Here is a 22,072-nt window from a genome sequence, read left to right as displayed (position 1 = left end):
TGGAAGCAGCATCTCTTGTCCAGAAAAACATCAGGTATGTAAGGCAGCACCTGGGATGTGGATGCAGGGACATCAGAGCCCAGCATATTCTCAGCTATACTGTGAGTTGGAGGCCACAAGAAACTTTCTTAAAAGAACAAATATCAAGGTGTGTGTGTCTGTGTGTGTTTGTCTGTGTTTCTGTGTCTGTGTAAAAGGTATTTTTAAAGAGAAAGTGCATGAAAATTATAGGACACAGAATTATGTACTAGATACTGGAAAGACTGGTATAGTGAACAGAAGGCAAACAAGAAGCCCAGTGGTCTCCTACGTGGCCTTCAACAGTGACAGGTGCCTTCTGGGAGGTCCACCCTGGTACCACTTCCTCTCAAGTGTTGTGAGGAGAAAGGGAAGTAGCTCTTTCCTGTCTCTCAGCACTGCTTGTGCTACAATCCCTGGCCCATTTCAAAGCGAAATGTTGCACGCACAGTGCCAAATTTTGTCATAATGCTACTTTTCAGTCAATACCTTTATTTTTTTTAAATTTAATGAAGACTATTAGGCCACTCGGAACAGCTCTAAGCACGAAAGGTACGTGGACAGACACCTGAAATTTCAAAGCTTCCTGAGCATTTTAGAGCATGGCTTGTTTGTGCTTTTATGACTAATCCCAGCTCTTTCCCATACAGAACATTGATGCAATGTTTCAGGACTCAGGCAGCCAGTTTTTAGAAATCATGGGTGCTTTGGCATATGCATCCATTTAGATATTACTGGACATCACCTGGCCATGCATGCTGATGGCTCAAGGCCTGCTGTTTCTTATTAACTGTAGAGTAAGAGAAAAAACGGTGTTTTGAGGAAAAGCTTCTCTGCTCCTCTCCCCATTTTACTGAATACAAATTTGCAGTGTGAGTAACATCTTTTGGGGAACAAAGGTTTTCTAGAAATAATTCCTTTTCTGTATTGAAAATCAAACCCAAAGCCTCACACATGCCAAGCAAGTATTCTCCCACTCCCCCAAGGCTTTGTAAAATTAACATTTTATGTAACTTTACATAAATACTAGATGCCAGGCTGTTCTCACTGCTACTTCCTCTAGAGAGTTCTATGAGGAAGGGTTTTTTGGCAACATTAGCTTTTATTTTAATTCTATGAAAATAAGAGCCTAGAGATGAGTCAGCTTGCTGTTTGGAATTTCTGGTTAACAGCTAGAAAATGACTGTGCTGGAATTTTAATTCAGCTCCTAACCACTACAATACTTATCTCCAAGCCAAGAATGCCTGTGGTGGAACGCTGTTGCCATTTCTTGCCAAATTACAGAAGGCATTGCCAGAGCTACCTGGCAGCAGACCTCTGATGTCTTCTGCAGCAAGGAATAAATATGCTGTAGGAACTTATCAGAAATATTTCTATGTTTTAAAAATGTGTTTTTAATTCATTCTTAGCTGGGGCTCCTGGTTTAAGGTGTTTGTAGTGGGGGTGAATAATAAAGAGTGTTGTGCTTTCCTTTCCCTTTAAGGGACAAGCCACACCCACTCCCATGACCTCTGACCTGCCCGCGCCATCTTGTCTCTCCTGTTTTCTTCAGCGTGGCCGCGCTCTCTCTCTCTGGTTCTCTTTTCCTCTCTCTCTCTCTCTCTCTCTCTCTCTCTCTCTCTCTCTCTCTCTCTCTCTCTCTCTCTCTCTCTCTCTCTCTCTCCCCTCCCTCTCTCTCCCTCCCTCCTTTTCCCCTTCCTCCCCTTTTAATAAATGCTTTTATGGCTACTTTCTGTGTCCATGGGTCTGCTCACAACCGCCGGGCATTGGGAACTCTGCGGGACCCACCGGAGCTTGCTGCTCCGTGAGCCCCCCGGGGGACTCCCCCACATTATTTTAGGAATAACAAAGAGGAATTAAAAACCTTTGATTTGGTCAGAAGGTTTTATCTATTTTAGAAGTGTAATCACCATGATATTTAATTTCAGACTTTATTTTATTTCCTCTTTCTGATTATTTTGGCTGTACTCGTGGCACCCATGGAAATCAGAAAAGGGTGTCAGATTCCTGGAACTGGAGTTTTGGGAGGTTGTGAGCTACCATGTGGGTGTGGTGAACCAAACCTGGGACCTCTGGGCGAGTATCAAATCAAATACTCTTAATTTCTGAGCCATGTCTCCTACCTCATTGTTAAAAATATTTGGAAGTCCAAAACCGACAATAAACTCACATTAAGACATAATGTTGCCTGCTCTTCCATCTTTTGAAAAAATGAGATTAGCCGTGTTTTGACAGCACTAATCTTATCGCACGGGTCACTAGGTCCCTGCAGGCTTTGTAATGACCTTAATCAACCATTAGCCCTGCACTGGAATTCCCAGATCTAGAAAACACGTTTTTGTCAGATCTGAGAAAGCCATGCTGTCGTTAATAAAGGTTGGAAGGGAAACAAAAATGGAACCAAGACACATCGGAAAGACACAGCAGGTAAAGGGCAACCGATTCCGTAAGTTTATTCTTTTGTACAGTCTTTATTTTAAAAAGGGGTAGGGAGCGAAGTCACTAGGTGTCTGTCTGACTTGAGATGGGGAATATTAAGTCTAGAATTAGGAGGTTCAATTTGAGAAGCTTTTTCCATGTTTTTGTCTTCAGAGTCGTCAGGAACAGGCTTAAACTACACCAGTAAGGGGTGTTGTTGGCATATTTAATTCACCGTTTTGGATATTTTACGGGCATCCGCACGAAGCAACCATCGACTAATTTAATAGTAAAATAAAAACAAACATGAAATGGGGGTATCTGCTTTGCGTAATAGCCCCTACAAGGCTTTCATTTCGCGCAAAAATGATGAAAAACAAAATTGGATATTTTCCGCGAGATTGAAACCTGTACGGCAGGACACAGCGCGGAAAAGAGCTGGGGTTTTCTGGCCAATCAAAACCTTCAGATTGTAATGGCTCATCCTGTTTGCTCCACCCCCTTTAGAGGGCTTGATTCGAGAAACCCCGCCTAACGCCTGTGGTTTTCAATCAGGTCCGCCAGGGCTCTATTTATAGGAAAGCTTGGGCGCTGTTTACTTTATTCCGTTTCTGCTACCATGTCTGGTCGTGGTAAGGGAGGTAAAGGCCTTGGCAAAGGTGGCGCCAAGCGCCACCGCAAGGTCCTGCGCGACAACATCCAGGGCATCACCAAGCCCGCCATCCGCCGCCTGGCCCGGCGCGGAGGAGTCAAGCGCATCTCCGGCCTCATCTACGAGGAGACCCGCGGGGTGCTGAAGGTGTTCCTGGAGAACGTGATCCGCGACGCGGTCACCTACACGGAGCACGCCAAGCGCAAGACCGTCACCGCCATGGACGTGGTCTACGCGCTCAAGCGCCAGGGCCGCACCCTCTACGGCTTCGGAGGTTAAGCGGTTGCTGCATTTTCTCCACTGTCGCAAAAGGCCCTTTTCAGGGCCACCCACAAACTCAACAAAGAGCTATTGCACGCATTACGATCTTTTAAACAAAGACTAGACCGACGATGCAGGTCACCTTGTTAAGCCATCCTTCCCGTCATAGTTTGTCAAGGGTAGGTGATGTTTTTAAAGGTGAAACCAGAAAGCCTGTGCAGGCTTGTTTATACGATTTAGTACTGAATACGTTAATTTAGCAGACTTGGAATTAGAATGACATCGTAACCTGTATTGTCGGGAATTGTGTCTGACTTGTTTCAGGGCTGGATAACGCTTTTCTAAGGGCAAGGGCTGGTTCTACACAGAAGGTATTGAAGGTATTATATGTTTAGCTGTTCATTGTATACAATAAGGCCTAACTACAGATTCTTTACTGGGGACGACCATTTTATACACGAACTGCATTGTTGCGTTTTAAGTTCGTGTATGTAGCGCGTTTGTACAGTTGCCAGGAGAGGGCGTCGCATTTCCGTGAAGCTGGACTTACGGGTTGTGTTCTGATATCCAAAGTCTGGTCTTGAAGACCAGCATGTGTATTTGACTAAGCAATCTCTCTAGCTATGGTCTTTTGTCATTCCTGAAACCAAGGCCTAAAATAGATGAATATAAATTTACTATTTGTGGCACTCAATGCATAAAACTGCTAAATCACAAGAATTTCACACCTGACTGCCCCAGTACTGTTTTTGTTATGTTGAGCATTAAATTCAAACCCTAACATTTCCCTAAAAGAATAGGGCTCTTAATTTTTAATACTGCTCTTGCCAATCTCATGAAGCCTACATGTTATTTTCATAAAATATACAAAAGATTTCAACTGTAAACCGGGCGGTGGTGGCTCACCCCTTTAATCCCAGCACTCGGGAGGCAGAGGCAGGTGGATCTCTGTGAGCTCGAGGCCAGCCTGGTCTACAAGAGCTAGTTCCAGGACAGGAACCAAAAAACTACGGAGAAACCCTGTCTCAAAAATCAAAAAAAAAAAAAAAAAAAAAAAAAAGATTTCAACTGTAACTTGTTAGGCCAATAGTATTAAACCATTTTATAAAATGGGACAAATTTGATCTTTATTGATAAACTGCAAAAACTTCCAATATTCTTGATACTGCTCACTGCATTTTTCCATTCATCACCCACAAAATCCTAAAAATTAAACTCAAGAAAACACGTATAATCTCTAGCTTGACTCCTAATCATCTGGGTTCATAGTGGTGGTTTGACAGCCTGGACACTGATTAAGGGTGTTTTTAAAGTGTAAATTGATACAATATTTGGTCAAAGTGGTATCTATTACTGAACTCATCTCTACTTTCTTCCTTGATATGGTGGCATTTCTAGAATGAAATACGCCTATGGTGACCTTTATGATAATGAGAAAGCATTAATACACCACCAAATTTGTAAATAGGTACACCTAGGGCCCTCCAAACTTTTTAACTCTAGGGTCTAGAAGACAGATCCACGTAAAGCGACTGTCCACCTCGTTAACTTTTTGGTTATGTTTTTTGAGACTGGGTTCCTTGTGGCTTTAGTGCCTGTCCTGGAACTGGCTCTGTAGACCAGGTTGGCCTTGAACTCAGAGAATCTGCCTGCCTCCCGAGTGCTGGGATTAAAGGAATGAGCCACCACCGCCCGGCTTCATTAACTTTTGTTTAGTGTTTTTGCCATTTTAAAAATTATGGAAGTGGCTCTTAAAAGAGCCTTTGGGTTTTCTAAAACTGACTTTGAAGCTCACTTCTTCGCTGCTGCCTTCCTCAGGTCGGTCTTCTGCAGGCCCATCTTCGGCTTGCCACCGTTGGGGTTGGCCGCCCTCTCTTTGGCGGGGCTTTTCCGCGGCTGCACACCCTTGGTGCCTTTGGTCTTGGGTCCACCGGCGGATGCTTTCGTGGGCGTGGCCTTCGGCTTCTTGACACCCTTGGTCTTATTGCTCTTGGGGGATCTCGAGACCCTGGACAAGCCCAGCTTCTTCGCCTTGGCAGAAGCAGATTTCTTGACCTTACCCTTGACCTGCTCAGGAGCAGCCTTCTTGCTGAGCTTGAAGGAGCCAGAGGCGCCGGTGCCCTTGGTCTGCACCAGGACCCCCTTATTCACAAGTCTCTTGAGGGCCAGCTTGATCCGGCTGTTGTTCTTCTCCACGTCATAGCCAGCCGCAGCCAGGGCTTTCTTCAGGGCAGCAAGGGACATTCCGGTCCGTTCCTGGGACGTCGAAAGGGCCTCGGAAATCAACTTGGAAACCGAGAAACCCCGGGGTTTGCGAGCAGTGGCCAGGCCAGGCTTCTTCCTTCGCCTCTTAGATGGAGGTTTCTCGACAGGAATTGGGACAAGGCTACTTGAGGCTGCAGGAGCCGTTTCCGACATAGCCAAGAATTAGTCAAGAAATAACCCAGTAAGAAAAAGTAAAAAGACCACCAACAGCGCAGGGGGGGGGTCGGGCGGGGGGGGCTTATATAGAGCAGGGCGCGCTGTGATTGGTGCATTCCCAGACACCTCCCCCGCCCCCGGTGGAGGGGCGTTTGTGTTTCTTTTCACCCCAAAAGTAGAAACTTCCATGTGTGCTCACTGCAGAATCGCACAGGTTGCGACACCAGGTGACCCATAGGGACTTGGATTCCACCTGACTTCTTACCTTTTACTGATAAATGTTCCTGCAGGCCAGAACTAGTGGGAAAAGCCCTTGATTTTCAATCAAATTCATGAAGAAGAAGAAAACTTTCTCTTTTCTTTGAAAATTCAAAAGTAATTTTCGGTAGAAAATATATCCAATGTCTTCGGAGGGATCGTCTATATATGTGGTTCCTAACTGGCGATTAAAAGCAATAATTCAGGCCCGAATTCTTATCGAAATTATTTATATGTGTGACAGAAGTAACACAGACATCTCAGCCATCTCACTGTAGAATCAGACGGTGTTCCTAGAATTATCCCAAAACTCCAGAGTGAGGCCTTCTCGAAGGGAGTAGACCCTAACAAACGCTCCACAGAGCATGTGAGAGGCGCTGCGTCCCCTGAATCATAGAAGGAACTGCTCAAAGGCCCTTATATGCGTCTCACCGATGGCATCTCTGTAGCCAAATCAACCAACGTCAAGGGTGTTTTTCAACCGAATTTGCCTCTCCTTTCGCGAATTAAACACCACCAGGGGCCTACTCTCTCTGTCTCATCTACCCCAGTTGAATAGGCACAGTGCCTGTCCCTTAATTATCTATAAAATATAAATCTGGAATGACAGTTTACAGTCTCTTAAAGTGGCTGGGCTGGTAGATGCGACTGCAGGTGTGTTGGAGAAGTGTTCTTCTCAGAGCTTATCCAAGGGGCATGTCTGGAGATACGAGTGCCTTCAGCTGGGCCTTGTGGCAAAATGCCCAGAACTAAGACAGCTGAGGCAGAGGGAGGGTCGCCATGAGACTGAGGCCACCATGGTTAGAAGATGAAAGCATGTCAAGAGAAGAGGAGAAAGAGAGAACATGATGCTCATTGAGGTGGAAGGTGTAAAAGCCAATCCACTCTGGAGGATGCTAAAATAGGGTGTTGTGGGATTGTCAGCTGAAGCAGAACTTGTAACCCAGTGTGGCCAGCTGTTATGAGTCCTTTCTGGAGATATCTACTCTTGGGAAGCAGGAGTCTTAATTGATGCCACAGAAAAGAATTTCAGAACAGGACAGTATGGGAAAAAGTTGATGTCTGTTAAGGAAAAATTGAGGGTGGGTGGGTGTCTGTCTCAGGAAAAGGGGGTATGCTTGTGTTTTAACAGTAATTGTGGCTAGGCCTAGTATGCAGAACTGTAACCCCTGCTACTTGAGAGGCTAGGGAATGAGGGTCTAAGTTCAAAGCAAGCATGGCTGTAGAATAAGTTCACACAAAGCCTGGTCAACTTCATGAGACCCTGTCTCAAAATAAAACCACATTGGAAACAGTGGGAATATGTCTTAGTAATAAGGCATCTATCTAGCAGGGGGTAGATCCTAGGTTCAGAGTCCAGGACTGCAGGGGAATGTGTGTGCGTGTGTGTGTGTTGTATGAAAGTGTGTACATGTGTATTTTGTGGTTTTGAATTTACATTGCTCAAACATCTTTGAAATATAATAAAGCAGTTCAAAAATTAAGTAAAATTGTATGAGGTGGTTACTCGTTTCTCTTCAAGAATTTCCTTTGTGTATGAGCTGATAGGGATGCTTATGAGATGCACTGTTCAGGCTTAGGGATGAGAGGTGAGCTCTGACAGCTATCCTCAGAGGTCACATATGTCCTGTCCTTAGCAGTTTGTGAGTTGTGCTCCTCCTGTTTGAGATGGTTGTATTAAAATTTGACTCCCAAATAGTGAAAAGCATAAATTAGACCTTGAGGTTGAGGTGAAGGTTCCTGTGATGGTTTGAAAGAAAATGGCCTCCAAAGGGAGTGGCACTATTAGGAGGTGTGGCTTTGCTGGAGTCGAGTGGCCTTATTGGAGGAAAGATGTCATTGTGGAGGCGGGCTTTGAGGTCTCATATATGTTTAAGCCACTCCCGGTGTCTCAGACCACTTCCTGTTGTTTGTAGGTCAAGCTGTAGGAATCTCAGCTCTTTTTCCAACACCATGTCTGCCTGCATGCCACCAAGTCCCAAGATGATGATAATGGACTAAACCTCTGAAAATGTAAGCCACCACAATTAAATGTATTACTTTATAAGAGTTGCTATGGTTGTGGTGTCTCTTCACAACAATAGAAACTCTAACTAAGGCTGTTCCCTACCCATATCCTCTGAATTTCCTGTCTTTCTATCTTTTATCACCAGAGCCCAGGTCCTCGACCCAAAGCAAACCCATTAGGGCTATTTGTGAAAGTCTCTAAATGCTTGTGTGAAAAGTGTGTTCTCTACTCCAGGAGCCATCAGAAGTTCATGAAAATTAATTATTATGTTATTGTAGTATGTATCTAGGCTTTATATGTTTGGCATAAACATCATTACCATTACTGATAAGTGCTGAGTGTATAATATTGGGACGCTAGCAGGAACCTTAGAATTTCAAAGGCAATGTCTAGAGGGACAGTGTGGGGAAAGGCTACTTCTGAAATATTTCTGAACCAACACTTGAGGACAAGGCATCAAATTTCTGAATGCAAGAGATAAAAAGTTTCCTCTTCCCCCACCCTCACACACACACTCCAGAAAACAAGGGTATCTTAATACAGTACCTAAATTCATATATTTTATTCTAGTATGTTTCCTGTGGGGGAAAAAAAACTAAAACAAAATAAAACAAAACTACCAGTTGAGAGCCATGAGACTAATTTCCACCTTGCCAGTGCACTGTGCCCTTCCCTGTGAAAACAGGTTCGTCTCTCTGAGCAACTATAAATTTGACATCACTTTGGTCTCTCTGACCCTTTTTCACAGACCAACTTTCTGGACCATTAACTGTCAATGCTATACAGTCATCAAGTAGACCTTTACAGATTGGCAGAGCATATTAGTCTATTGCTTTAAAAGTAACACGGAAGTGACAAATATAATGAATTCTTAGATTCTATAATTGAAAATTCAGAAAAAACACTTGGATTCATAGTTTGCCCAAGGCAAGTGAAAATAACCATTTAAAAAAAAATCACATATGCCCAGACGTGTCCAGGTCATTTGTGTTTCACAGTGTAGTACTATGTAGCCCAAGCCGCCCTTCTATTCCCAGTCTTCTTGTTTCAGCCTCCTCAGGCAGCCATGGGGGTACAGCTGACCACCATCATGCCTGCCTTCATTTTTCTCTTCTTTCTTTTTCTTCTCACACACTACTGCAGGGGATGGAGCATGGGGCCTCGCACATGACAGGCATGCCCTCTAGCCACACCCTTAGCCTGTGTCTTTCAGGTGGTTGACCTAAGTTTTCCCTCTTAAGAAGAAAAAGGTTTATAAATAAAAGATTTATAAATGAAGATTTACAATTTGCATGATCTATATTCCAAAAAATAGAGATGCAGATTAACCCAAAAATACAAAACTAGTTACAAAAGTAGTGATTCATTTGTAAATAAAACATTATACCTCCACATATAGTAATTTCTAATCATATTTAGTTAATTAAAATTACATACGTAGGATGCATATTTGCTTTACATGATATTTTTTATTATATGTACAGTATATATTCACATATCACCAACACTTAAAAGCTTTTTTTAGCTGGGAGTATTTTCATTTTCTATGCATGTGTGTTTTTCCTATCACAAACGTCTACGGTGAGCATTTTCTATGGAATCTTTAGCCAGATGTTTATCACTTGTTCCTCGAGTTGTGAAATTCAATACGGCCATTAGTCTGCTGGTATCGCCCATTGCCCTCCATTTCCCTTGTCTCGTTTGTCAGATGAAACAACATCCAGCACTGATGAGCGGAGGAAGAGACTTCGGGTCTACTCCTCCTGTAGAGAGAGAAAGAGAAAAGTGAACTCACTCTTCTGCAGATACCTGCTGCTCTTCCTGGAGTGAAAACGACAATGGGGATTAGCATACATTGGGGGTTTTGTTGTTGTTGTCGTTGTTTTCTGAGAGACCAGCAGTGTTCTGAGGAGCCTATGAATACCATTCAATGCATTTAGTCATCACAGCCACACTATACCAAACTACAGCTGCTCCCCTCCTGATTATAGAAGATGGAACTCAGCAACAGACACTGGTATCCCCAGGAGCTGATAGATGCTGGGCCTATACAGTAAACCTTTACTACCTGAGCCTGGTTTCAATAAAGGAATTATGGGATTAGTATCCTGGGAGTTCCATTTTATGGAAACCTTAAAGGATAGGGATCGATCAGGTGGAAAAGGAGTGAGTGTTGTTCTTAAGGAAAGTGGTGGCACTGCCCAGGTGCAGGTATGGTACAACGAGGGAACACTGGCTTGAGCTTGAGCCTGTGGAGTTGCCTGTGCAGGACTGCAAAGGTCCTTGCATGAGGGAAGCAGGAAAAAGTAGTGTTTGTTATTCCCACATGAGGGAGGCACTGAGTGATGCCGGATGCCCTTCTGTATATGTATTGCTCTGATTGGTTAATGAATAAAGCTGCTTTGGTCTATGACAGGGCAGAGTAAAGCCAGGCAGGAAATACAGAGAGAGTAGGCAGAGTCAGGGAGATGCCATGTAGCTGCCAAAGGAGAAGGACACAGTGGAACTTCACCAGTAGGCCACAGCCTTGTGGTGATACACAGATTGATAGAAATGGGTTAATTTAAGATATGAGTTAGCCAGAAATATGCCTAAGCTATTGGCCATGAAGTTGTAATCAATGTAGTTTCTGTGTGATTGTTTGGGCCTGGGCGGCCAGAAACAAAAGAACCCGGTTACAATAAAGGGAAGCAGAGGTAAGGGGATTCACTCTCTTTAACAAGTGGGAGGCACGCATTTCGACTGTCTTTCCTACTCAGGGTGTGACCTCTGAAGGCCCAAGAGCTCATTGTATTTCTTCCAGCACCTTTGTTTTAATAAAGTGTATGTAAACTTTTGTAAATGCAGTTGAAGAGGAATTGAACTTGGGGGCTGGAAAATTGGCTCAATGGTTAAGAGTGCTTGCTTTGCAATGAGGATAAGAGTTTGGATCTCAGCACCTACATTGCAAGCTGGGCATTTCCACAAAAGCCTCCAACCCTGGCTCTAAGTAGGGGCAGGGACAGAAGTAGAATTTGCTGGCTTCTAGCCTGGCCAAGAAGGCCCAAGACCCAGATTCAATAAGGAGAGACCCTGCCTCAAAGGAATAAGCAGGGAGTACTAGAAGAGAACAGGCAAACCTTTCTTCTTTCAGTATGCATGCATAGGCTTGCACATCTTTGCACAAACATGTACATACACACACATGACAGACATATACACACACAAATAAAAACAACAAGAAAGGTGGCATCCTTAAGGACTGTGCTGGAAAGAACCACTGCTGTCTTTTCAAGTGTTCACACGTATCTTCACAGCTACTTCTTTAATCACACCAGCTCTCGGGGCAGCACAAACAACAGTGGATGTAAAGACAAGCACCCAGAAGAGCACAAGACAGACTTCATCAGTCTACATTTGTTTTCTTTACTGGTTTAATCCCTCCCGCATTTCCCCCAGCTTCCATAGTATTGTCTAAGGATTGATTGAGTCAAGTAAAACTCTTAGAACAGTGCCTGGCACACGGTAAGCACTGTGCTACATTCAACTACTAATTATAGCAAGCATTGCATCAGAGTTCCTAGTTTTTATATTTGCTGCCATGCATCATCCTCCTTTCTCTGCTCTACTCCTTTGCTTTCCCCAGAACTTAGGCCATTCTGACATTGTGTACACCTAGAATTAGAGTACCCATTGTTTACACGCTGTCTTCCCAGCTGAGGTGGAAGTCCCATGAGGGCAAGCACTTTGTCCATGAGACAGTCTCTGGAGACAGACAGCTCCTTAGTGATCCAGCAGGGCAGGGGAAGAAGGGGAAATCCCTAAATGATGTCCCTAAACCCAAGGGCAAACTTTACTGGGAGAGGGGCTACAGATAATGGGCCAGGCAGTATTTAAAAGAATACAATTTGTGTGTTGTTATTTCGGGTATAAAGCTAGCCGTGCGGGAGCCAGGTGGGAACGCAGCCTGCCGCTCCTACAACACCATGGTCTAGTCAGTGATTACAAATGTCAAGCACCTTCAAGTTTCTGAACCTTAGCTGGCTTCCTGAAGAGTTCCAGAGAGCAGTCCCCCATGGCCAGCATTCTCGCTGGCTTTTGATGACACAGTTCTCTGTCCACAGGTCTCATCTCCTAGCCTGCCTTTGCTTACTTCTCTAGGATGCTCGAGGTCCCACAGATTAGCTCTTTTTCATCCATATTATGTTCCCCATCTCACTCAAAATAAGAGTCCCTGATAGCTAAAGGAAGGAATTTTCTGGTTTTGTTCACTTACATCCACACACATGTAGAGAAGCATTTGCAATGTAGAGTGCATTTTTTAATTTATTGAAAACTGGATCAATTGTCATGTGTGTGTGCCTACTGGGTGGCAGGCTGAGCAATCTGCCCTGGGAATACTGTGATAACTAAACCAGGGGATAGTGTCTTCGAGGTTACAGAGAAGTAATGGTGAACCCAAACTGTATAATGTTGTATAGAACTGTTGGAAAGAGGTGGTTCAGATGCCTCCCCAGCAGAAGTGGCCACACAGATGCCCGCAGAGCGGGGAAGAGCTTGCCGCACAGTAAGAAATAGGGAAAATTCAAAAGTTCCAGCAGTGGGGGAAGACAAGAAAACAGCAAGGGCTGGGAATGTGCTTGTAACACACAGTATGGCAGAGAGGCGCACAAGAGACTCGAAAGAACCAGCCCTTCAAACTGCATATGTCTCAGGGGTCTATGGAGGGTCCTAAAAGAAAGACACCCACCATGCCAGTTCACACACCAGACTGATGGAGACCCATTGCTCCTTCCCTTCCTATTTACCTGATTAAAGCTCCTCTTTATGTGTAGATTGACTGGGCCAAAAGAGTAACCTCTGATTCTTAGAGTCCAGAACCCTCAGCACTATACCTATAAAAAGGACATTTTTGATCCACACTTGGAGCTGGCAGTATTTGGGGGCTTTTGTTTGTTGTCTCTCCAACATCTTGGAACCTGAATCATCTCTGTAAAATTCCCAAGCAATTTTACAATATATATCACATATGATTAGAATTTTATATTCATTTCACTATATTAAAGTCCAAAGGCGTGAGTAAAAGCTAGAGTCCAGTGTCCATCACCTCCATTGTTTAAGGAAGTCTAATAATAGAATTGGACATTTCTTGAAAATTAAAATAATCAGCTTTTCTAAGCTGAGCCAATAACAGTAGAGAGCATGTGAGGGAAATTATGCAGAAGAAAAGAGAGAGGAGAAAGAAAAAGAAAAGCAAGAATAAAGGTCGGTGAATTACTGCTTTGCTGCTGTGACAAAGGCCTACAAGCAACTGAAGGATGCTTTGCTGTGGCCCACAGCCCATCACAGCGGGAAGGCAAGGTGGCAGGAATGTAGCTGGTCACCCTGCATCCAGGGTCCAGAAGATGGCTTTCTCCTTCTCATTTAGTCTGTAACCCCAGCTCATGAGATGACAGAGATAAAGGGTTAAAATCTCTCCAGACAAAGTCTTGCAGACACACTCAGTGTTGTTTCCATGGAGATTCTAAATTCCAACAAGCTGTTAAGCATGTCGGAGAAGGGGATACTGCCGAGGAAGGCCAGGACTGCATGTCAAGAATGCACAGAGTTGCCTCCTCTGGATAGGTCTGTTATTGTCCGGTCTTCATTACTTCAGACCCAGCAGCAGGGCGACCCGACACTGGGGAGTGACCACCAACAGTCTACCAAATGCACATTGAGATGTTGCTCTACAGAAATCTTTGGGAGAGCCAAAACCAGCACTTATTTTCTTTTAGGAGTGTACAACATGTATATCTATCTGCATATCACTTGCATGCCTGGTGCCCATGGAACCTAGGAAAGAACATTGAATCCTCTGGAATTGGGATTGCACTCACTTGTAAACTGCCGTGTGGGTGCTGGAAATTGAACCCAGGTCCTCTGGAAGGGTAGCCACTTACAGTGAGCCAACTATCAGCTCAACTGCTTCTGTCTACTCAGAACCAGGGGGTTGTAAGAAAACTTCCTTCCCTTTTCCTTATTTATAATCAACTACAATACTTAAAGGCACAGCAAGCTGATTTAGAATCTAAGTAATTTAGTGAGTGTATCGTGTCTTGAAAAGGCCGAGAGCAGCTATGTACTTGGCTCACTTGCCTGTAGGCTTCCTCACCCAAGGTGCACAGGATGAGGGTTCAGATAAAGGAATGCTCAATGCCATAAACTTGTAATTACTGGGAGTGTCTAAAAAAGTGCTTAAACTAAACTCCTTGGAGGATAACTGTTTTAAATCTCCTTAAGTGTTCCTAAACAGATTACGATTGGGGGAAGGGGTACATTTTCTCTCAACCTAGCATTTTTATCTGAACTCTATAATTTGTAAAATCCCATCTCTCTTAATCATGGACAGACTATTACCCAGATTGACATAAAGCTGTTTCACGTACATCCTTCTAATATAAGAATAAAATGTATAAACCATCTCAGACAAGCGCAAACAGCATGCATGTGGATTAAAGATCTTTAACCTTGACCTGGCAAGACGGCTCAGAAAGTAAAGGTGCTTGCCACCCAGTCTGATGACCTGAGTCCCATCCCTGGGATCCACAAGGCAGAAGAAGAAAGTGGACTCCCTCAAGTTGTCCTGACCTGTACTTGTGCAGCATCAAGTGTGAGCTTCCCCACACACCACAAGCACACAAAATAGAGATGTAATTTTTAAAGGGAAAACCTTCTTTAACCTTTCTCTGACAACTTTCATTTTTACCTATCTTAAACTGAAGTTCATCTTAGCTGAAGGACAGCTAAGATGCTTTTTACGTAAAAAAAAAAAAAAAAAAAAAAAAAAAAACAGTCTTTGGGGATCTTCTCTATTGCCACTTAGTGACAATTTTCCCACTACCTGGAAGAAGACACTTTGCATCCTACAGAATTAGCTGTGTTCCTTCTAGAAGGTAGGTGCTATTACCATTACCCTCAAGGTACAGGTGAAGAAGCTGAGGCACGGAAATAGTGCACGGCTTGCCTTAAAGTCTCCCCATGAGCATGTGACAAACTGCCTAGGAATTAAACTTCAACCCCAGAGGCTTCCCCTTTTCAACAGGGAACAATGCTTTGCAGCAGTTTTGGTGGTGTGAACCAGTTCTCAGCTCAGTGTTCTTCAGTGATGCTTTCTTCAGTCCTCAGCCCGTCTTTCTGAGTGGGTGATTATTGTCTGTGTGTGGTGACTTTTGTCAGTACCTCGAGGACAGTCAGTTAATTATTAGCACACATTCCTTGTGCGTTGACTACAGGCACAAACCACCCCCCCCAGCATTTTTTATATTGAGTCCTGAAAACTGAACTTTGGTTTTCATATCGCATAAAAAGCACTTTATTGACTGTATTATTCCCTCAGTACACTCTTCAAAATAATTTTTAAAGAATCAATTATGTCAGTTCCCAGACAGTCCCTGGGAACTCAAATACAGCTCATTATTTTAGTATCCTAACCTTCTTTATAGTGTAGAGGGAAATTGGTTGTCACTAAGAAACAAAGGAAAACACTCCCAAAATAAAACTCATTTTGCCAAATTTAGTATGAACTTGAATTTAATATTGGTAAAGAACTGATCTTTGCATTAAAATATGAGTATAAATCCCAGCTACATAAAAAAGAAAACTGGGACAGTCTCCTGTTAGAGTCTTACTAAACTGAATTACTACTATATTACTTAAGACTACCAACTTTCTTAAAACACAGAGTAAACTTAACTATTATCTTGTTTCCTTATCTGTTTTCCTCTATAGCTAGGGAACTGGGTATAAAAGACAGTCCTTGACTGAAGCAAGCAATCCTGGCTCCTTATATATACACTAACAAGCCCCAATCCCAAACCTGGGCTCGCAGTATATCTTCATTGTCTTTTCATGCCTCCTGCCATCCTAAGTTGAAAGGACAGGGTTTTCTAATTTGTTAAGCAAAGCTCATTATAACCTGGGTTAACACTAGGAGAGTTAACACAGAACAAGCTGCCCGTGGCGGTGTCAGAGGGGCTGCAGTCAGGAACAGCTTATGGGAGACAGCTCAGGGGGTAACAAAGCTTCTCTGGGAGCAGCTGGAGAGGCAGACCCCCTGGGAGGATTGTTTCCAGAGCACCCCTGGTTTCTGCTGTGCTTCCTTCCTGCTCCCCCTTGTTCCTGCTGTATTTGGCAAGGTGGGATTGCTCTACAAAGGGATCCCACCAAGTCGAATACAGTGTGATTGCTTCCTGGGAAAACCCCACTCCTCTCTGGGCAATTTACTTGCAGATCATATTGAAGATGGCTTTTATAAGAGTAATAATAGTTAGATCTATGATTTAATTGGACTTTCTGAGTTTGCCTGAAAGTTACAAGTGGTTAAGACAGTAAAGATGATTAGGGAAATGGTTTAGGTTATTGTGCCAATTGCCCCACTAAGAGACCCAAAAAAGACAAAAATAGGCTAGAAGTCACCTTCCCCTTAAGGAATTTTCATACATTATAGATCATGAATGCTGCCTGTGAAAAAACAGGCTGATGACAAAAGAAAGCAATTAGTCCCTACACCCAAGGTTAGAACCGAATTCCTCGGTCCTGTAACTTAACAGAACTAATCCCAGCCCCGGTATGCATCTTAAAAGCAAAGTTGTGAAAGAAAACTAAATAACTCTGCTGGGCGTAAAGAAAGCTAGATTGTTAGCTGATGATTCATTTAAAGCTTCTCTAGAGTAGAAAATAGATATCTCCTGTACTGAGGGCCACACAGCTGCCTGCCAGTACGAAAGGAACTGGCTAAAATATACTTAACTTCCTTAAAACTTTTTAAATCAATAATAAAGAATCATTGCTTTGGGGTGAAGATGTTACGGTGGGAAAATTAACACAAGGAAAAATGTTTAACTACTTGTGAGCTTCTAAGGAAAACAAGTAACTTCTGATCTTAATATGATTTCTTCCTATGTAAAAATTGGTTTTTGAAAAACATAACTTAATGATTGTGCGGGAATCTTTCCTTTCATTGAAGTCTTTGTCCTAGGTGGTATAAAAGGAATAATAATAATAATAATAATAATAAACAGAAGGAAAGATATTGAAGGAAAAACATCAGGGCAGAAATAAAGCAGATGCTAGGAAAGAGAAATGAAACTGGGAAGAAGGGAAACATCAGGGTGAAAGAACGGAACAGAGAAAAGAACAGATAAAGAATATCCATCAGAGAGGAAAAGAAAATGAAGATTTAAGCTTTGGTCCTGAGCAAAAGTCTCCTGTATGCCTCTTTGTGTCTGCCAGCAGCTTCTCTCCTGTTTCTCTGACCTGCTGAGAGCCTGCTGGGGGCTAGGCTCCTCAGGGGCAAACATTTCAGTGTCTTATATTTTGTAACTTCTAAGTTAAAATTAAATAGTATCCAATGATGAGGCACTAATTCATTCTATTTAATATTCATCTAAGGTCTTTTTATCTAAATTCTTAATGTAATTATTTGCCTGTGAATTCGGTTTTTAAGCTGACATGTTGAATCCCTGTCACTTGTATAAATTTTTATTTCATTTAAAAATTACAGTTCACCCCCACTCACTGACTACTTCCCCTCACTCCTCTCTGCCCTTTCACCCCGCTGGACCTATGAAAATAATTGGGCCAAGGGTTCTAACACGTGATAAATGTCTACATCTGCTTTTGAACAAATTGTTTCATTTCTCACCAGAATCTGGGGGCGGCGATTGTCAGTGTCGGAGGTCCGTTTGATAATGGCAAACTACATAGTATGCCCTAAAAATTTATCCGAAACTGATCTAACATCTCAGGAGTTAAGTAAAGCTGCAGTCTGCTGTATGTTAAATCTACAAATATGAAAAGGCTGTTTTCTCTTAACAAGCTGCTCCTGTTTAGAACTTTCAAAACGAAAGCAAACTTTAAGCACTTCTCCCCAAAATAAACCACCTGGAGTTAAGTGTTTTAAAGACAAAACGCCAGTGGCCAAAATATTACAAGGTCTATTTGCTGACTCCATTATCTGTCGTCCTTGCTCTACGACTTCGTTCCTTCCGGTGAACTAACTCCGCTCAACCGGAAATGACGTTCACAGGCTCTGGAAGTTAAATTTCCTATTAAATATTTCAAAACACAAACAATTCTAACTAAAAAGTAACATGTTAATGTTTTACGTGGCCCTGACCACTATAAAGAGGGTTTAAAGTGCCAATAACTTTACATAATTCTTAAAAATTCCGCTAAGAAGTGCTTTGCCACAACTCTGTTTTTGAGAAGATGGGTGGCTCTGAAAAGAGCCTTTTGAATTTGCAATAGAGGCTTACTTGGCACGGTCACTTCACTTGGAGCTGGTGTACTTGGTGACGGCCTTGGTGCCCTCGGACACGGCGTGCTTGGCCAGCTCCCCGGGCAGCAGCAGGCGCACGGCCGTCTGGATCTCCCGGGACGTTATGGTCGAGCGCTTGTTGTAATGCGCCAGGCGCGACGCCTCGCCCGCGATGCGCTCGAAGATGTCGTTGACGAACGAGTTCATGATGCCCATGGCCTTGGAAGAGATGCCGGTGTCGGGGTGAACCTGCTTCAGCACCTTGTACACGTACACCGAGTAGCTCTCCTTGCGGCTGCGCTTGCGCTTCTTGCCGTCCTTCTTCTGCGCCTTGGTCACGGCCTTCTTGGAGCCCTTCTTCGGGGCGGGGGCGGACTTCGCTGGCTCTGGCATTTTCAGATCTTCAGATCTCCAAACACAGGAAGCTCAATGTGGGTAGGAAGTAGACATCTCCTACTTATAGGGCGCATATGCTAATGAAGGATTTCAAAGAAGTCTTAGCTAATTGGAAGAAACAACACAAGAGGGATCGTGGGTGGTATTATGCAAATGAGGTTTTGAGATCCAGATTTTCTATTGGCTATATCGCTGAGGGCTCTTGTAACCAATCAAATGAGTACTTTTACTACCCAGGAACAAAATATAAAAGCAGCTGTGTTTTACAGAGCTTAATACTTTGTGTTGTGTCGCTGACTTCCTTATACATCTAACATGTCTGGACGCGGCAAGCAGGGCGGCAAGGCTCGCGCCAAGGCCAAGACCCGCTCCTCCCGGGCCGGCCTGCAGTTCCCCGTGGGCCGCGTGCACCGCCTCCTCCGCAAGGGCAACTACGCGGAGCGGGTGGGCGCCGGCGCCCCGGTGTACCTGGCGGCCGTGCTGGAGTACCTGACGGCCGAGATCCTGGAGCTGGCTGGCAACGCGGCCCGCGACAACAAGAAGACGCGCATCATCCCGCGCCACCTGCAGCTGGCCATCCGCAACGACGAGGAGCTCAACAAGCTGCTGGGCCGCGTGACGATCGCGCAGGGCGGCGTCCTGCCCAACATCCAGGCGGTGCTGCTGCCCAAGAAGACCGAGAGCCATCACAAGGCCAAGGGAAAGTAATTTGACAACGATCAAAACTTTCAAAAACTTCAGACCCAAAGGCTCTTTTCAGAGCCCCCACGGTTTCAAAGAAAGAGTTGAACAAACTGCAATAATTATGAACTCGGGGGTTTTGGCGAGCTCTAGTTAGTTACAGTTTGAAACTATTGGCCAAATCAGAGCCTCCTGGAATGTAACTAGGTAAATAAAGAAATCTAGAAAGCCAAACGTAACTTCCCAAAACTACTAGTTCTGGCCAGGTTATGGAGAATGGTATCCAGTCAGTGGAAATTGTCTGAAGGTTGTCCATTTTAACTTAACTATTAACCCACAGCCTTTAGCATTCAATGAGCTGCAATGGATACTATTTAATTCTATTTCTCAGTTTACAAACAGCCAATGAGACGTGGGGCCTCTGGCCTCCACAAAACAACGTAAATGGAGGTTATCTGGAACCTTAGGGAAACACCCAACTCCAGGGCTCTTGGTCTCACCAACTTTTTCTTCAGAACAGTATGTGTCACATAATAAAAAGCTCGTAGCACTCCACTAAAGCACTGAGGGTGAGACCATTAAGTTCCCACAATTCAAATTCACATATGTAGTAGTAGGTGTGGATTTCTTGTGATTTTGGTTTTTTGTTTTCTTTTTTCTAGCCAGGGTTTCTCAGCCCTTGTAGCCCAGGCAGGCCCTTAAACTCAGATTTGCCTGCCTCTACCTTCTGAGTGCTGAGATTAAAGGCTTTGGACACCATGCCCAATTTAGTGCTGTGTTTCTTAATCCAAGCAAAGCTGGTCCTTGTGGTCTTGAGATACTGACAAATGTATGGGGACCTAGGCAACCTCTTACTCGTTCCCTAGCAGACATTCCAAAAAGAAAATAATTGGGAGCCCAAGAGCTTTGAAGATAAGGCAGAGGAAAAACAATTGCCTTGATGTCTGTAAGAATTTTCTATATATGGCCATACTACTCTAAACACCTCTAATTTCATAAAGCTAAGCAGGGTCATGCCTGGTTAGTGCTGGGATGGGAAACCACCTGTGTATGCCAGTGCTCCAGTTTGAGAAAAAAGAAAGAAAAGAAAAACGAAAAATAATTTTCTGAGGTGTTTGGTTTTGATTGCGGACTGGTCTCACACAACCCAAGCAGCCTGAGGGCTAGCTACATAACCCAGGCTGGTCTTGAGCTCCGGAGTTTACTGCCACCATTTCTCAAATGGCAGGAATACAGATGTGCATCAACATACCCTGCTGAGGAAGAATGGTTCTGTTTGTTTATGCAGGGCCCAAGGCTGGTCTCAAACTTGCTGGGTAGCTGAGAACGACCTTGAACTTCTGACCCTCTTTGTTCAAGCTCCTCAGCACTGGAATACTGTTGAGCATCACCTGCCTGCTTCCAAGGTGTTAAGAGAGTTCCCACAAGCAACTGGGTTTGGGAAATCTGCTCTCACTGTGCACAGCTGCTTCTGTGAGGTGAGGCGTCCTTCAGATTTGAGAACCTGGATCCTTGGCTCTCACTTCCTACATAGGAGCCTTGGAATCGTTTTCAAAATCATCAAATTCCCTTTGAACCCAAGTTTCCCAGAGGTGAGCCCTTCAGATGGTGTTTAAGCTCTGCCTGCATCAGTATTTCTGTTTCTTTCTGTATCTTTGCTCACTTTGCTATGACAGAAACCCAACTGTGCAGTGCGTGCCCTGAAATTAGAACAGCAAGGCTGGTCAAGACGGCTGGTTAAGCGCCCCTGTATGCCAGTCACATGTGCGCTCCACCATATTCGTCCCTGCGAGCCAACAATCAAAGTCCTGTTCCATTGCTATTATAGATGCTTTGATGAACAGAGGAATAGAGCTGAAAGAAGGTAACTAAGGCTTAAAAAGCCAGCACTCCAAATGCTTAGTTATCCTTGCCTAAGAGATTATTATGAGAAAATTTGAAATAGCACAAAATAATGAGTAGACTTTGTTATATAGAAGGCTATATACAAAACAGTTACTTAATGACATCCTAAAGTCTGTGAAGAACTTAAAGAAAAAAAGGAGTTTCCTGGAATCTGTACAAAGGGGGTAAAAACTTGATAATGTGTTGACATGCTGAACGTTTAGTGGGGCCAGCATGACTTTTCTTAAAGGTAGAAAAAACAAAAACCAAACAAACAAACAAACAAAAACGACTTGATATTATGGGAGGATGGTTTTCAGGAGGGAGAGGACTTGTTTCCACACAGTGAGTTAGGAGGTAAGGTAGAGAGGACTTGAGGTTTGAATTCTTTGCTCCAGGTTCCCAGAACAACGTTTGTATTTGAACAATTGCTCGTGAATGGATACATCACGACCATTGTTAACCTTTATATTTTCATCTTAAACAAGACCATAGGGTCAAGGCCTCAACTTGTTAAATTGTAAATACTCGGCTTAGAAATACTAGAGAATTGCTTAACAGGTATGGAGTGACTGCAGATTGGATGCACCTGAGACAGGGCAAGCCCTAAGGCGTTTTGTTCTAGACAGTCAGTTTACTACCAGGGAAGACAATAAGAACACACCAAACAATAACTTCTAATAGCCCCAGCTTTTCCAGTAGCTCAAGCTTTCTAGTGATCTGATTGTGCAGGGAGCTTGTTTAGGGTGCCGCAAAGAGATACAAGAGTGACACTTGCACTACTCTGACTGTGGA

General features: G+C 43.7%; 4 protein-coding genes across 4 annotated transcripts in view; 2 read left to right on the top strand and 2 right to left on the bottom strand.

The window, feature by feature from the left end:
* Positions 1–3,056: 3,056 nt before the first annotated feature.
* Positions 3,057–22,072, top strand: part of LOC130885664 (uncharacterized) — a 122,400-nt gene continuing 103,384 nt past the window's right edge. The window contains exon 1 of the mRNA XM_057787363.1: positions 3,057–3,342. Within this exon, the coding sequence (XP_057643346.1) occupies positions 3,057–3,342 (286 nt within the window). The remainder of the gene's footprint in view (positions 3,343–22,072) is intronic.
* H1-6 (H1.6 linker histone, cluster member) lies at positions 5,142–5,768 on the bottom strand. Its single transcript, XM_057787377.1, has one exon. The coding sequence runs from the start codon at positions 5,766–5,768 to the stop codon at positions 5,142–5,144; it is 627 nt and encodes a 208-aa protein (XP_057643360.1).
* Positions 8,644–18,765, bottom strand: LOC130885695 (histone H2B type 1-C/E/F/G/I). Its single transcript, XM_057787393.1, has 2 exons — positions 18,315–18,765; positions 8,644–9,800 (listed from the first exon to the last, which is right to left on the bottom strand). The coding sequence occupies exon 1, from the start codon at positions 18,707–18,709 to the stop codon at positions 18,329–18,331; it is 381 nt and encodes a 126-aa protein (XP_057643376.1). The 5' UTR covers positions 18,710–18,765; the 3' UTR covers positions 8,644–9,800; positions 18,315–18,328.
* Positions 19,028–19,420, top strand: LOC130885692 (histone H2A type 1-E). The gene has a single exon (XM_057787390.1). It carries the CDS (start codon positions 19,028–19,030, stop codon positions 19,418–19,420), a length of 393 nt encoding a protein of 130 aa, XP_057643373.1.

The sequence above is a fragment of the Chionomys nivalis genome, chromosome 13 (genome assembly GCF_950005125.1).
Source record: "Chionomys nivalis chromosome 13, mChiNiv1.1, whole genome shotgun sequence".
In the NCBI taxonomy this organism is placed as follows: domain Eukaryota; kingdom Metazoa; phylum Chordata; class Mammalia; order Rodentia; family Cricetidae; genus Chionomys; species Chionomys nivalis.
The sequence above is the reverse complement of the archived record's forward strand: the minus strand, read 5'-3'. Positions and strand labels throughout refer to the sequence as shown.